Source organism: Hydractinia symbiolongicarpus, chromosome 2 (assembly GCF_029227915.1).
Source record: "Hydractinia symbiolongicarpus strain clone_291-10 chromosome 2, HSymV2.1, whole genome shotgun sequence".
Lineage (NCBI taxonomy): Eukaryota > Metazoa > Cnidaria > Hydrozoa > Anthoathecata > Hydractiniidae > Hydractinia > Hydractinia symbiolongicarpus.
In genome coordinates this window covers 22,549,234-22,563,266 of record NC_079876.1, presented here as the reverse complement: position 1 = coordinate 22,563,266, position 14,033 = coordinate 22,549,234, and the positions used below count along the sequence as shown (strand labels likewise).

Below are 14,033 nucleotides of genomic sequence, written 5' to 3'. Positions count from 1 at the left end.
ATGTTCAGCATACTTTTTTTGTTAACTGTGTCAAATTTTGTCGAAAACAAATACCAATTTTGCCCTGAAGCATCAATACTAGACTTCTCAGTAGTTAAGGAGCTTGAGTACGAAGTTTATATCTGTGACGGACCAACGTGAAATCCCAGGGTCGATTTTTTCTCAAAAAATGCTCCGAAAGAAAAAACGACGGTTTTAAAGAATTTCCTACGCCTTCGGGCGCGGAAATTCAAATATTGCAATATATGACTGTTTTAAACTATTTCCGAAAAAAATAAAAAATAATCACCATAAAGAAAAGTTAAAAAGACAAGCACGTCATTTTCCTACTTTTTATCCATCGTAAACATACGAGGTATATTGTAGTTATACGGAGTGTTGGAACATTAGTTTGATTGCAAAAAAAGGATTATGGCATACAGATTGTGAGATACCGAGAGCATGTTATGCAGAATTCGCTATGTGGGGTATGCAGATTTTGCTATAAGGAGTATGCCACACGGAGTATGCTATACGGATTATGCCATACGGAGTGTGACATGCTTTACCTACGAAGTATGCTATACGGAGTGTGACATGCTTACTATACGGAGTGTGACAGGCTTAGTATACGGAGTGTGACATGCTTAGTATACGGATTATGACATGCTTAATATACGAAGTATGCTATACGGAGTGTGACAGGCTTAGTATACGGAGTGTGACATGTTTGATAGGAACAGAATTCGATGTATTGTTAATGAGTTAAGGTTTACAATGGCTGGTATAAAAGTACACAATTTTAAAGTTACATAAAAAAATTCATTGATTGTATGGTTAGTTTTATTGCATATAGAAACATACAAAACAAAGTTATAAAGCTTAGAATGAATATAATGGAAGCCATAAAAATGAACTTCATACAAAACGCAAATAGTAAACTACATCATACAGTAGAACTGCCGGTAACTCAAACACCGGTTAACTCGAACTTTTATTAGCTGGAACTGTTATCTACGGTAATTGGTACTCTGCATGCTTGTCTCATATATTCTTACACAAATTATTTGCTTGTTTTAGGCTCAATTTTCTAAACTGGAATAGCTCAGAGTAAATTTTTAATAAGAATACTTAGTTTAGACTTCAACGCTCATACTACATTCGCTAATGTCTAGCCAAACCAATCTCGGCATTATACTCTCAAAGCTGTCTGCGCCGCTCGCGGCTTTGAGATATTTAAATATTTCCGTCTATACGGAGTAAACATGTCGCTATACGAAGTTATACTCCGTATACGCATGCCTATACGGAGCCGTACTCCGTATAGCTGCACACTCCGAATGGAACAATTGGACTTTCGGGGTTCCGCTTCAAATCACATTTGTATCTTCATATGATGAATGTCGTTGTACCATAGTCCTCATAAGACTATGGTTGTACTTAATCGCACAGAAGTATGCTCAGTTGCTTCGCAAAAAGGAAAGAAAAAAGGATGGCCTGAAGAATATCGTCTTAATATCAAGCACTACGGCCTGACTTCTATATTGGGGGAAAGGGGCAAAGCCTCTATGTACCGCCGTTAGGGCTTGATTATAATAAAGACCTACTAAGGCCCGTTTTGTGTCAGCTGTGCCGCGCTGAATCAAACTTCAAGATTTCACTCGAGTTCAATTCAGCACAGGTTAGAAACCAATATCCAGCGGTACCAACTCGAGTAGTCGCGCAGCGCAGAGCTGGTCAGACAGTGCCGCGCGTCTTGGCTCAACTATAAAAAACAAATGCCCAGCCGAGCCAAGCCAAGCCGTCCCGTGTCATGCTGAAGCATGCGCATTACTTTGTAAAACTGCTTTAGTAAAAGATTGTTCAATACATCCACCATCTGGGAAATTTTGCTGGGGTTTAGCCTCGACTACTTGAATCTTATAAAACTGTGTGCCGAGGGAACTGAGGCGTGCTAAAAGTTTTATAAGTCCAATTGGATCGACATTACACAGCTTTTATAATATGCCTAAGGAGCTTTAGGTACAAGGAAGACTCTTCTGGTGTGCGAGGATTGACAGAGCACTTATTAAGCATGCAGTTTCTGTAATAAGCGATTCCGAATTTCATTACATAAACTAACAGGAAAAGACAGGTTAGCAATATATATTTTTTATTTTTTTTATTTTAATAAAATAATTTCTTTGAGCGACAATAAAATTGACCGACACAAGGTTTGCTTTTGCTTGAATGTTGCAAGAGAACATTCACTCAATCATTTAATTAACATCCGTCTTCTTATTAGCAAAACAATAACAAATAGGAGCCGTCGTTTAATGCTCTGTAGAAGCTAGGTAGAAGACAGTTATTAAAAGCAACGTTCCCAATCAGCTTTCATCTGGATTAAATGTTCTTTCAAAGTTTCTTCTCACGAACACATTTCAAATTCCAAGAAAATTTATCAATATTCTTAATTGTCACATAAAATAACTTAGAAAAATAAAGGGAATGTCTTAGCTAAGTGTTTTGTAAGTGATTCTTCAAGTAAATGTTTATATAGCAGCCGCGTGACCTTTCAATGGTTTAATCGTGTGATTCCACATTTACAAAGCACTGGGGCGAAGTTTCCATGACCTCTTTTCTGTCTAACACTATTGAATGCATTCATGGAATAAACTCAGACAGAGTGACAAGTCATCATGACTATTCAATCCTTCACTATTTACTCCTTAGGGAATCAATTTTATATTTGTAACATAAAGCCAGACGATCTCAACTCTTACCCAACCTGTTTTTGGCAATCTTGAGGCGAGGCTAGTTTTTGTCAGTTTCGATTTCTTGCTGTGTCAGCAACTTCAAAGTTTTCATTTTTAATTTATCATGCAGCACAAGTGTATTAGGAAGGACTTTCTGGTCTATCTTTAACGTCCTTCAAGTGTTAGACATTTGTCCTACACAATATTCTTTATTTCCTTTTAGTTTTCTGGAATGCTAGACAGCAGCTAAGGAAATACCGTGGGTAAAAGATGGTCTGTACGCCGTACTTGTCTGCTATGCTGGTCTTGTTCTTTTGACTTTTATGTGGAAAACGTATTCCCCCAACTTCGTTTCCATGGTATTTCTCCTTCACGATGAACGTATTTGCCGCTCCGTATTAACGACCCAGAGGCCAACAGACATTTTTTGTTCACTAAAGTTATTCCTAGAAGAATAGGTTATTTATAGGATTTATAGGAAACCTTTTTCACTTTTTGTTGGCCACGTCCTAAATTGTATGAAAATCACAACATTTTTAGACAATTATTTTTAGACAAGTGTCGTTAAAGCTGTGCTGATAACAGTCGGAATGTGCTGAAGCAAACCTTAAACAAAATAACAATAATAAAATAACAACAGGCTTCGAAGCTGATTTGTGGAACTGTTTGGAATTTATAACTATTTGTTATTTTTTGTCGCGTTTACCTTGTTTGTAAGCGTCCCAAGTCTAAAACAGCATATCAAAATGTATGAAATAAAGAAAAAGATCAGGACGATGTTTTTCTCTACCATCTCCACCTTACCAACCTCTGTATTGTTTATTCAGTTCTCTAGAGTAGACTCACGATTAATCATCATCGTCTTTAGGATCTCTTGAGCCCCTGAGCTGTTGTTACGGAGTAGTGGTGAGCTTATTAGAAGGGTTCATAAATGGGGAGATTGTAAAATTTCATTCAATTATATTCTTGATAACAATAAAACATTCAGATTACGTAAGATGTTTCGAGAAAATTAAGACTAAATCTTTGTAATAGCCATATTTTGTCTGTTTGTGAGACAAAACCGGGTCATGCTAAACTACGATATATTTTTATCCATCTAACGGGTTTTCCACGGTCTAACGACTATAGTTAAATATGAATTGATGCTGAACGGAGATGGTGCAGTGATAGCGCATTCGGCTTGTAATCATATAATTTCAGGTTCGAGTCCCCACTTTAAATGTAGCGTTGTCTAATGACCGTAAACCGGCTTGTGCAGCAAGCAAGCAAATTAGAGCAATGTATCTCTAGTGGTAATGTAATTACCATAGTTACAGTCAGAGGGGAGAAAGGGCCAGCCGTTAGTATGAAATCCCCAAGGACGTCAAACTTACTTACTTAAATCTAAATTATAAACTTCTCTATTAAAAGTTCAAATGATTTACATTTATTGTTGCCAGTGATTTTAGCGTCAATGGTGTTCAGGGGCGGATCTAGTATTTTTTTCTGGTTAGCGAAAATTTGATAGATTTTTTGGCAAAGTAATGTCAAGGGTTGTGGTGTTGTACGAGGTAAATCGGCCGTTTTGTGTTTTTGCTGTAAAAGGAGCAAAAATTTTCCCAAATGTAAGGTTTATATTTGTTAAAAATCCTTCCTAGATTAGAAACGAAAGTGTCTTTATAGCCCAATAAATAAAAGCAACCTCCGTAGTTTAACACTTGTATCCTCGCTAAAACATGCGGATGGAAAACGCGTCCTTTTAGCAAATTTCGAAACAGGGTTAGCATTTCCATAGTTTCTTTGAATGACATACTGGCATTAAGTATCATCTTTTTACGTTTCATGCACATAATACGAGTACAAGTAATAAGTAGAGGAGTTGCTTTATTTCATAATATGCAACAAGTCTAATAACTAACAATACAACAAAAAAGTACATTACAAGACAATTTAGTATTATAGGTTTACTGGTGTAGTTTTGCACTAATTTTTTTTTAAGCATTCATTTTATTGTTATAAAATTCCCACAAAAGTAAGCCAGTTTATTAAGCCAGAAAAGAGTTAGAAATCAGAAAAATATCATCAAAACATTTAACATGTCTGTATATTATTTATCCTCACATGTCACAGTCAACTATGTTTGAAAAATATTTTAACACTGTAAAATCTTTAAGAAAGTAACTATAGGCCAATTCTGAAGATTCTCATATAAAAAGCAACATATATACAAATCCTACTCATAATCACAAGTAAACATGACATTTTCATTAGTTTACAGGCTGTAACAGAACGTTCTTTAACATGCAATTCTTGTTTCGATCTGCATTGTTTTTTGTGAAAATCATTTCTATCAATACAAGTTATTTTCATTGATTCTTTTCACCTTTTTAGTTCCTCTTATGAAAAGCAACTTTTTGGATTATACCAGATATATATCCATTGTTTACAGTTTTCCAATATTATAAGGATTCATAACGAATCTTCTGTGTATTGATGGTGATTTCTGATGTCAGAAGAATATTCAACATAGGTACCAAGGTGACATAAAAATATCTTATCCTAAAACAAAATTTTATATGTTGTATTGTTCAACAAGAGAATAAGAAATATTATAAAACAAACTTGGACTATTCTTGGATTAGGTACTCCTTCATTCTTTTGTTTTTAGCAATTTTATTACAATTAAAAGTAGCATGCGAAAGTTAAAGATCTCCTTGTGTTCTTAAAAGTTCTAAAATGAGCAGTGGGATGTTGTATATAAAATGCACTGTTTAAAAGTTCCAACAAAGTCAAAGTTCTTGGGGACAATCACAATCAAAAAATATATGCTAAACGTATAAATTTGCCAGTGCGACGAGGTAGAATCCTTTGACGTTTAAGTATATCTTATACTGTAAACATCGATTTCTTAGAAAACAGAAAGTATTTTGAACTTGTCACTACAAGTTCAAAATACTACCTGTTTAATAGGGACACATGGCTGAGTGCTTATGATTTCAAGGACTGACAACATTCAAATATTACTTGCTTTGATTTTGATGTTTAGGGAAGTAAAGGGATCTACAGATCTATTAACATTTAGCTTAGACTTTTACATTTATGAAAGAGCTGTCCCTTAGCTATCTTACAAGAATGTTTCTTCTCCCAAACAGAAACAAAGATACACATTTAAATCAACAGCTACACGGAAGCCTGTCACCTTAAGACAGTAAACAAAAAACTAAATAAATTCCAACAAATGCACATACAGGTAGCTAGCTAGTAAAACTGTATACCAAATTTCACATACACATCAAAACATCTTCTGACCGCCAAGACAGTGTTTACATAAATTGCCTCAGTTATCTCATTTAGCATTGGGCTTTTATAAACAAACAATGCATTTGATCGAGGTCATGTTAAAACCTTTTGTTTTGATAAGAAAAACATTTATATAAATTACACGTTTTGTAAAAACATCTGGTGGTTTACCACTTTTAAGAATAGTTCCTGTACGCAAAAGTGCCTAAAATCCAGAAGCAGCAAAAACTAAAATATTTCAAATATTACTCACTTTTAAGCAATGAATTTATTGTCTCTTGCATAGGCAGGATAAAGGTTTGGTTTGAGACAACAACATGGCACATGTGGCCAAAATACCTCTTTCCAGCATTTCCAATCCTTTCAATATCTGAAAGGGCTCCCAAATTCAAAACTTCTTCATTTAACTTAGGTAGCATACAATACACCATTCTCCGATTTCAGCGCGATCATAAATTTAAAATGACGTAATCCAATAATGGCGGATTTCGTATGTAAACAAACCCTAAGCGTGATCGAACACAGTAAGCGTTACTATGGTAAACAATTAATTAAATAGACCTTTAAATTATTTTAAAATAGTTTTTTTAGTAACATATTAACTTTATTTATATGAAAAGATGCAATATGTGTTTAACGAGTCAAGTTGATGTGCTAAATGCCATCAATTTCTCAGCGTCATTTTTGTAAAAATAGTTTTACCACGCTTCTTCATATCAATATAGAAAGGGTTGCGTAGAGGTTGCCAAGGCAAAGGCATTAAGCACGGCAAGGAAACAGGAAGGGGAAACAGCAAGGCAGGGGTAGGCAAGGCATGGGAGGCACAGGCAAGGACATAGTAGTAGGCAGGCACGATAAAAGGCATAGAAAGGGTAGGCAGGGGCAGGCACCTCAACAGAAACTCGCCCCCCTACAACTCAAAAATTACGTATACTCAATATAATAATGTACAATACAACAATATAGATAGGGTTGCAGGGTGTGGGACAGGGCCCCCTAGGTTTGCAAGCAAACATTTTTTGTTTAATTTCTTGTATAATTCGTTTAACCTCGTGGTCTACCTCGTGGTTTGATAAATTCGTAATTTGAATACACGCGAGCAGAGCTATCTGAAGATAACGATCGTTATTCGCGGATAGATTAATATTGTGCGCTTTCTTGAGCACATTTGGCACGCTATCCTGAGATAGTTAGTTATCTCGAGATAACTTGTGCTATCTCAGGATAACGCCATAATTGTGCACATATACGTGTCCCTTGAGTACATTAATAACGTTATCCATGGATAACACTAGTTAACTCGAGATAACTATATTAATGTGCACAGGGGCTTCCATACGGATCAGTAGTTTTTCGATGTACGATTCCAGTACCGGTGCAGCAGACACTTCGAAAAAGAAACATCCACTTGTCCATGTAAATACCCGTGGTCGTTTTAGGCGTTTTTTCTTCCCATTCCAGAATTTCATTCATTAGAACTTGAAAACCCGCGGACGTTTTGGGCGTTTTTTTTCCATGTGTGATTTTCATTCATTCGGAACTTTTAAAACCCGCGGACGTTTTAGGCGAATCGACATTTTGCCTAGATCGCCCCGGGTTTGGTTATTTGAGTAAAATATCAAAAATCGATAAACTGCCGCGTCTTCATGAAGTCGAAATCGGCGGATGATAAAAGTATTATTTAGTTTTTTTATAGATTATTCTACCTATAGATTTTTTTTTCTAGTTTACAAAATTAGGCTTAGGTAAATGCCTAGGCTGCCTAACCCTAGATCCGCCCCTGGTGTTTTATTCTTTAAACCAAGTTTTCTTAGAAAAACCTTATAAAGGACTTGTTACAAGGAAGAGGCTTAGTCCAGTAGGAAAGATATCAGCTACTTTTGAATAACCTTATTTTAAGAAAATTCGAAACAAAAATTAGAAAAGTTAGGAAAATATTGTCATTTTTCCTTTTTTAATAAAAATACAACGGCCGAAAATAGAAGGCGGAAGGTTGGGGTGGCAATGGCGGGGTGTAATCAAAACGAAGCGCTTGTACTAAATTAAAACGGCAAGATGAAACTATGATGATGGAGATTTTTGCAAATTCATTAATGCAGGATTTTTGCGAAATAAAACGAGGGCGTAAATATAATAGCGGTCTTTTTAGTCTCTTAGTTTGTTACTTAATGAAATTGTGAATCTTTCCTATCGTAGTTGGCGTTTATGGTGTTGGTCAACCTCGACCACAGGACATTTTTTTCTTTTTTAACTCCTCGCATTGTGAAAGTATAAAAAACATGTAAGGTAATGAGATCAAAGTTGGATATTGGTCTAATTCTATAATTCATGCCTTCGAATTTGACCTAAAACGGAATAACATTTCTATAAATCAATGCTTAATTATCTTAAAGCTAAATCCAACCTTCTTCCAAGGCCTCCGTTCTGGCTTTTAATTACTGACGGGAGATCCTTTGTACATCATAAGTGGAGTGGATGCGATTAAATCAAGTCTGCATTTGAAACATGTTTCAATGACATCAGGGGGGTAGATGCTCACTCAAGTACCGCATACAATATCATTTGAATTTGCATTAAAAGAACAAAATACTCATTTCTAGGAGGCCTGTGACTTGTTTGAGAACTTTCGATAAACAAGAATGTACCCTTTTTGTTTCTACAGAAACGTTTAACTTCTTGCAAATCTTATAATGTATTTAATTGTAACCTCCTCCCAAAGGTTTTGGGACCAAAAAAAAGCCCTGGGGTCTTGTGTTTTATCCGCATTTCGCAAACTAAAAATGTTCTGAAACATAAAATGAATACACATATCAACAGTTCTTTAGTGTTTTAACAGGATTTTTACCCAGTTTTGTACTCCTAGTTTCTACTGAAACTAGGTGTACAAAATGTCATCAATAAGAGATATCCGATTTGGCGTGTTTGCTATATGAGAGACCTGGAAATGGGTTCCGATAAGGAATGTTCCCGCTAAGAGGTGTCTGCTATATGGAATGTCTGCTACAAAGAGGTTCACTGTTCCACTGTTGTAGCAAACAAACAAAAACTTTATTTAATAATATTTGATGTTTTAACTAAATTAAATACTTTTGTTTGTTTTTCGCTTTTTACTCTCCGGTGCAAAGTCTGGTTCCTTCGAAGATCCCCGGGTATCTTCTTTCTCAGTAGCTAGTGGAGAGAAGTTCAAACAATAAAATGGTGGCGCAATTGAAGCGCTTATATGTTGACGAAAACGGAAGTCACTGTAAGAGAACTGCGTGGTAAAATTACCACCGGTATGCTGTTTTTTAAGTGTTGATAAGAAGTTTCAGCATATGAAAGAGATTGTTAAAGCATCAGGATAATATTTTGCATAAGTCAAATTGTTCTCTTTTCATAAATGATCTTATATATTATCTTTACCACGTTTTATAAACACGTAAATTTTGCTTATAAAAGCTTATATTTATCAGTTCAAGGGCTTTTAGTTTCGATATATGATGGTATGCATAACTACATACGTAAACAAAATTCAAGCAGAAAGTTCACAACTATTTTGACCATTTCGAAATTGAATTTGCATTTCTAAGTAAGCTAAAGCTATGTATTTATGTAATTTTTTGTTGTTGTTGATCTGCTAGCCTTGTTTTAAGGGTTGTTGTTGTTTTGTTGTTGTTGTATAGAGAAAAAAGAGATGCAGTTATTGTTGTTAAAGAAAATAATAAAACAGCTCGAGAAAAGATAGTATTAACCGTTAACACCGGATTAATATCTAATACAATGTTTGTATATACCACACCGACTAACGTTTCGTTAAACGGAGAAGAAACCGGCGAAAGTGAAGAGGATCCTGAATGTTTTTATGTGTTTACAATGTCGTATCATATTTTATCGCTGATACTCATATTCCTAATCATCTGCATGAATTCTTTCACGATAATTTTAATACTGCGTAAAAAATATCTGCGCAAGCCTCCTGGAAATCATTTATTGTTGAGTTTATCCATGAACCATCTTTTGGCTGGCATTAGTTTTCTTTTCCATATTTTACCCGATGTTTATTTTAAAATTAGCGGTTGCCGTGAAGATAATGCAAAACTGCAAAAGAGTTTTATAGACATTTCAAAAGTGTCGTACATGTTATCAAAGTATTGTCTGTTATTATCAGTCGCACATCTTCTGGCATTATCAACTGATCGGATATGTGCGATATTCTTTGCCCTGCGTTACGATGAATTAATTACGATTCGAAAAATCAGACTTGGTATAGCTTTAGTATGGCTTTTAACGCTTATTTTGGCTTTATTTGATATAGACTGGTTATTTATAGATCTTGATACGTCAAGAGAAAAAGTTTACACTATAGTGTTCACAACGATTTTTGCTATCACTCCAGCTGTACTACTTTGCATACAGTACATTGTAATGTTATCATTAATTCACAGATTAATTCAAAGAAGCGTGACGGGTATGCAACGCCGACAGAGCATGGCATCAGAGAGAAAGGCTTTAATTGTGTACATAGTCATGTACATTTCTTTCCTTATTTTTTCACTGCCGTTCTTTATTATGAGATTAATGGTAGCTTTCCATCCGGATATATTTTTAGACACACCGGAGACAGTGTTGCATGTATTAATATTGTTTCGATTTCTTACAGCATTCACAGATCCCATGTTGTATATCTTTTACAAAAAAGACTTTCGGCGTGCGTTGAACGAAACTTTTGGATGCGTAGGTGCGTGGCGACACCATTTCCATCATAGCGATTTAACGGAAATGTCGCAGTTTTATTCGCAACCCAGTCACACAAGACACAGTCATAATTAGGAAAGGGTGGAAAGCTTCATGAGGAGATTTGCGCTAACTGCCATAATCCGAAGAGGATGAGAAAGATCTTCCAAGTATAATCTCATCAAGTTTCTCCACTCTTCCTGGAAAAGTGCAAATAACGAGTTTTGAGTTAAAGACATCAATTAACCCTGAAGCTATCCTGAATTTACTTAAGTATTGACTGCTGGTAACAAGTCCCTTACATGTCAAAAATTCGGGGTATACCAATAAACGTCTACAAAATTCAGTGCGGCCAAGGTGCAAACTAACAAAGACCGATAACTCTGTGTTGGGTTTCTTGAAGTTTTGATCAAAATCTTTATTCAATATATGCGTATATTACTTCTTAAAATGTTCGCAAGTGATAATTTCTTCCACAACTCTGTTTCTTCTCTATTTTCCTTTTCCTCGGCTACTTTTCTTCTCTATATTTTTTTACTGGCACTTTCCTGACTTTTTGCTAGTAATATTTTTCACTATTGTTTTCTGAACTGTTTTTTTCCTAAGCCACAATAGCAGTAAAAAGCACCAGTAATGTTTTCTTCAAACAGAGTTTTTATTTTAATAGCAGTGTACCTCTGGAAGTTCAAAAACGTTTTCGCTATAATCTCAAGCAGTCCTTTTACATAAAGTTTAAATTTGGAAGCGAAATGAAAATTTCATTTTCATCATAATCTAGTCCAGGGTTAATTTTGTTTAATCAAGAAGCCCGAAATAAACCTTCATGTAAAAACCTTAGTATCGCACAAAAAGTTTCGAAATAAAGTCTGTTGCAAGTTTGAACTGCATATTTAAATTCAAATTTAGGCTGATTTTTTATTTCTCAGTAAGATTTTTAATTGCGTTTCGATCTTTGGAAGATTCTTGGTATATGTTTATTTTAGATTCTTGTACATATGCTGATAGAAAATCTGATAAAATTAAAAAAGCGAGCTACTATTGTTATGGACTGTTTTGCTCTGATCCTTACCGGTACAAAATAGTTTTTTGTTTACGGTTTCTTTTTTTAAATTTAATTCTAATTATATTTTTTTAAACAATTTTGTATATTTTTGTAAATTGTATTTTAGTATTTTTTTCTTATGTTTATGATTTAAGAAAGTTATGAGTTTGTCTATTTTCAACCGGGCACTTATTAAAAACACTGAATGACGCAAAAGAGGGCCCGGATTTTGAATTTAGTCCCATAGTATAAACGCTTTTTCTATAAAAAACACAATCACTAAAAACTTGTAAAGGTTCAGGTGTCATCGTTTGCAAATGGGTTAGGACTTGAGATTTAAGCTTGTTTCGTTAGATAAAAAAGCTTAATTATTCTTTGCATATAAGGATGAGACTCATATCAAAGAACGTTACAGGTCTTAAAGTCGAGGTTACAACACAATTTCGCAAAATTAGCTTAGTTTTCTGTTTACTACTAACGATGAGATGGCTGCGGTGCGTATTTCATTAAACTCTAAATTACATACTCACGCATGATGCCGCATATAAGTTTGTAATATATTGTACAACAATGCCACTACCTTAAGTATTTTCACATCTAAGGTGCATTATGGGATTTTTAAGGCCTATAAACTTTAAAACAAACTAGTAGAAACAAATATGATATAAATTAATCGTGTAATCCCCATTTTATACCTGTGCATTCTGTGTTTTTCTTTCAAGGAGAAAGCGTAGGAAATATAGAGCTGCATACTAGTAAGATAATGGCTCTGAGTTTTACAGGGAATTTACTTTTGTCTCGTTGGTGTGAACAAGTTATAAGTATTTTGGTATCGGTTTAGATACAGTGGTTGACTGTTTATACATGTTTATACATGTGGTAAAACTCTTTAAGTAAACACCTCCTATGACTCAAGAAGTTTCATTGTACGTATTTACGGTTTTGTGTTTTCTGGCACCTTACATTAATATTGAAGTATTGAAAAAGTAAAGATTAAAACTTATTCCCAACGGCCTTATTTAGTTTCCAGCATAATAAAAAAGGATGATATGAATTATATGAATAAGCGTTATTCCAACCTTGTTCTCAGGCCTCAACCTCTTCCCCAGGACTAAATGCTTCTCAACGGCGCTGCGCTTTCTGATCGTTCTAGCGAATAAATGTGCTGAAGCATCGAATTTTAATCCCTTTCCTTATCTTTTTTAAATGTTTGTGTGTATAGAGTCCTCCTCCCCAGGTTCTCTAGGCTTCTAAGCCGTTATTTCATTATTCCTAGATTACAAATCGCCTTAGGATACAGGTTAGTCTAGGCATTTTTAATTTTTTAGTGTGGAAATAAAATAACTTGGTGGACTCTTACTTTCTATATTCAATTGATCGCATGGAAATGTTTTCCTGAACGTAAGTACAGAAAAACATAACTATAAGTAACTAAATGCTTTAGTTGTAATCACGTGACAAAATTACCCATTAAGCTTTACTTTTAATCATGTGACAAAGTTACCCATTAAGCTTTACTTGTAATCATGTGACAAAATTACCCATCAAGTTTTACTTGTAATCATGTGACAAAGTCACCTATTAAGCTTTACTTGTGATCATGTGAAAAATTAAAATAATATTTTCATTAGAGCAGTTACTTTCAAAATTTTAACACGTAGCAGTTTTAGAACAAAAAACTGTAGAGTTGCATTAATTAACAGTTTTGTCCAATGACGCATGCTTATTTCTATTATTAATTATCGCAGGTTGGTTCCAAATTGACAAGGACGAAATAAATCTTAAGTATAAACTCTCTTGTACACTAGACGGCGAGTCAATTGGTGCAGTGCCAGTGAGACTAAAAGGCCCGTAAACAAGTTCAGTTGCTTAGTTTTTGGGTCTTAGAAAAAACGTGTATGTACTTATGCAATAAAAAAAATATATGTCTAAAGTACGATCATTTGTTAAATAGACGCTATTTTTAACTTTTGTCACCCCTATTAGGAACTTTTATAAAACACAGCGCCTTTCAGAAGCAAATAATCTTGGGGAAGAAGTTACGTGAGCCCTGCTCCAAAACCAATATCTGCCCTGTACTTGTTTATCTTTAACCATGATTCCTCAGGCTTAAGGGGACACTTTTATATAAACAATTGATTTTTTGCGCTTCTCCCAAACATTGTTTAGCTGTTTAGGACAAAAAATGTTTAGTCATTGCTTAACTGGGGTAATTTTATTCGCCAAATTGTTTATTTTCGAAGTATTCATTTCATTTATACCATTAAGTTTTACTTATTCGC

At 34.7% G+C, this 14,033-nt stretch overlaps 1 protein-coding gene and 1 long non-coding RNA gene across 2 annotated transcripts; one reads left to right on the top strand and one right to left on the bottom strand.

Moving 5' to 3' along the window:
- Positions 1-4,310: 4,310 nt before the first annotated feature.
- Positions 4,311-6,547, bottom strand: LOC130630203 (uncharacterized). Its single transcript, XR_008982051.1, has 2 exons — positions 6,250-6,547; positions 4,311-5,255 (listed from the first exon to the last, which is right to left on the bottom strand). It is a non-coding gene; the product is annotated as an uncharacterized LOC130630203 (long non-coding RNA).
- Positions 6,548-9,183: 2,636 nt separating this feature from the next.
- On the top strand, positions 9,184-11,945 carry LOC130630198 (melanocyte-stimulating hormone receptor-like). Its single transcript, XM_057443596.1, has one exon. It carries the CDS (start codon positions 9,756-9,758, stop codon positions 10,803-10,805), a length of 1,050 nt encoding a protein of 349 aa, XP_057299579.1. The 5' UTR covers positions 9,184-9,755; the 3' UTR covers positions 10,806-11,945.
- The last annotated feature ends 2,088 nt before the right edge of the window (positions 11,946-14,033 follow it).

What these genes read in the sequence shown, in the direction of transcription:
- LOC130630198 (XM_057443596.1), top strand. Translation starts at nt 9,756, where the DNA reads ATGTTTGTATATACCACACCGACTAACGTTTCGTTAAACGGAGAAGAA.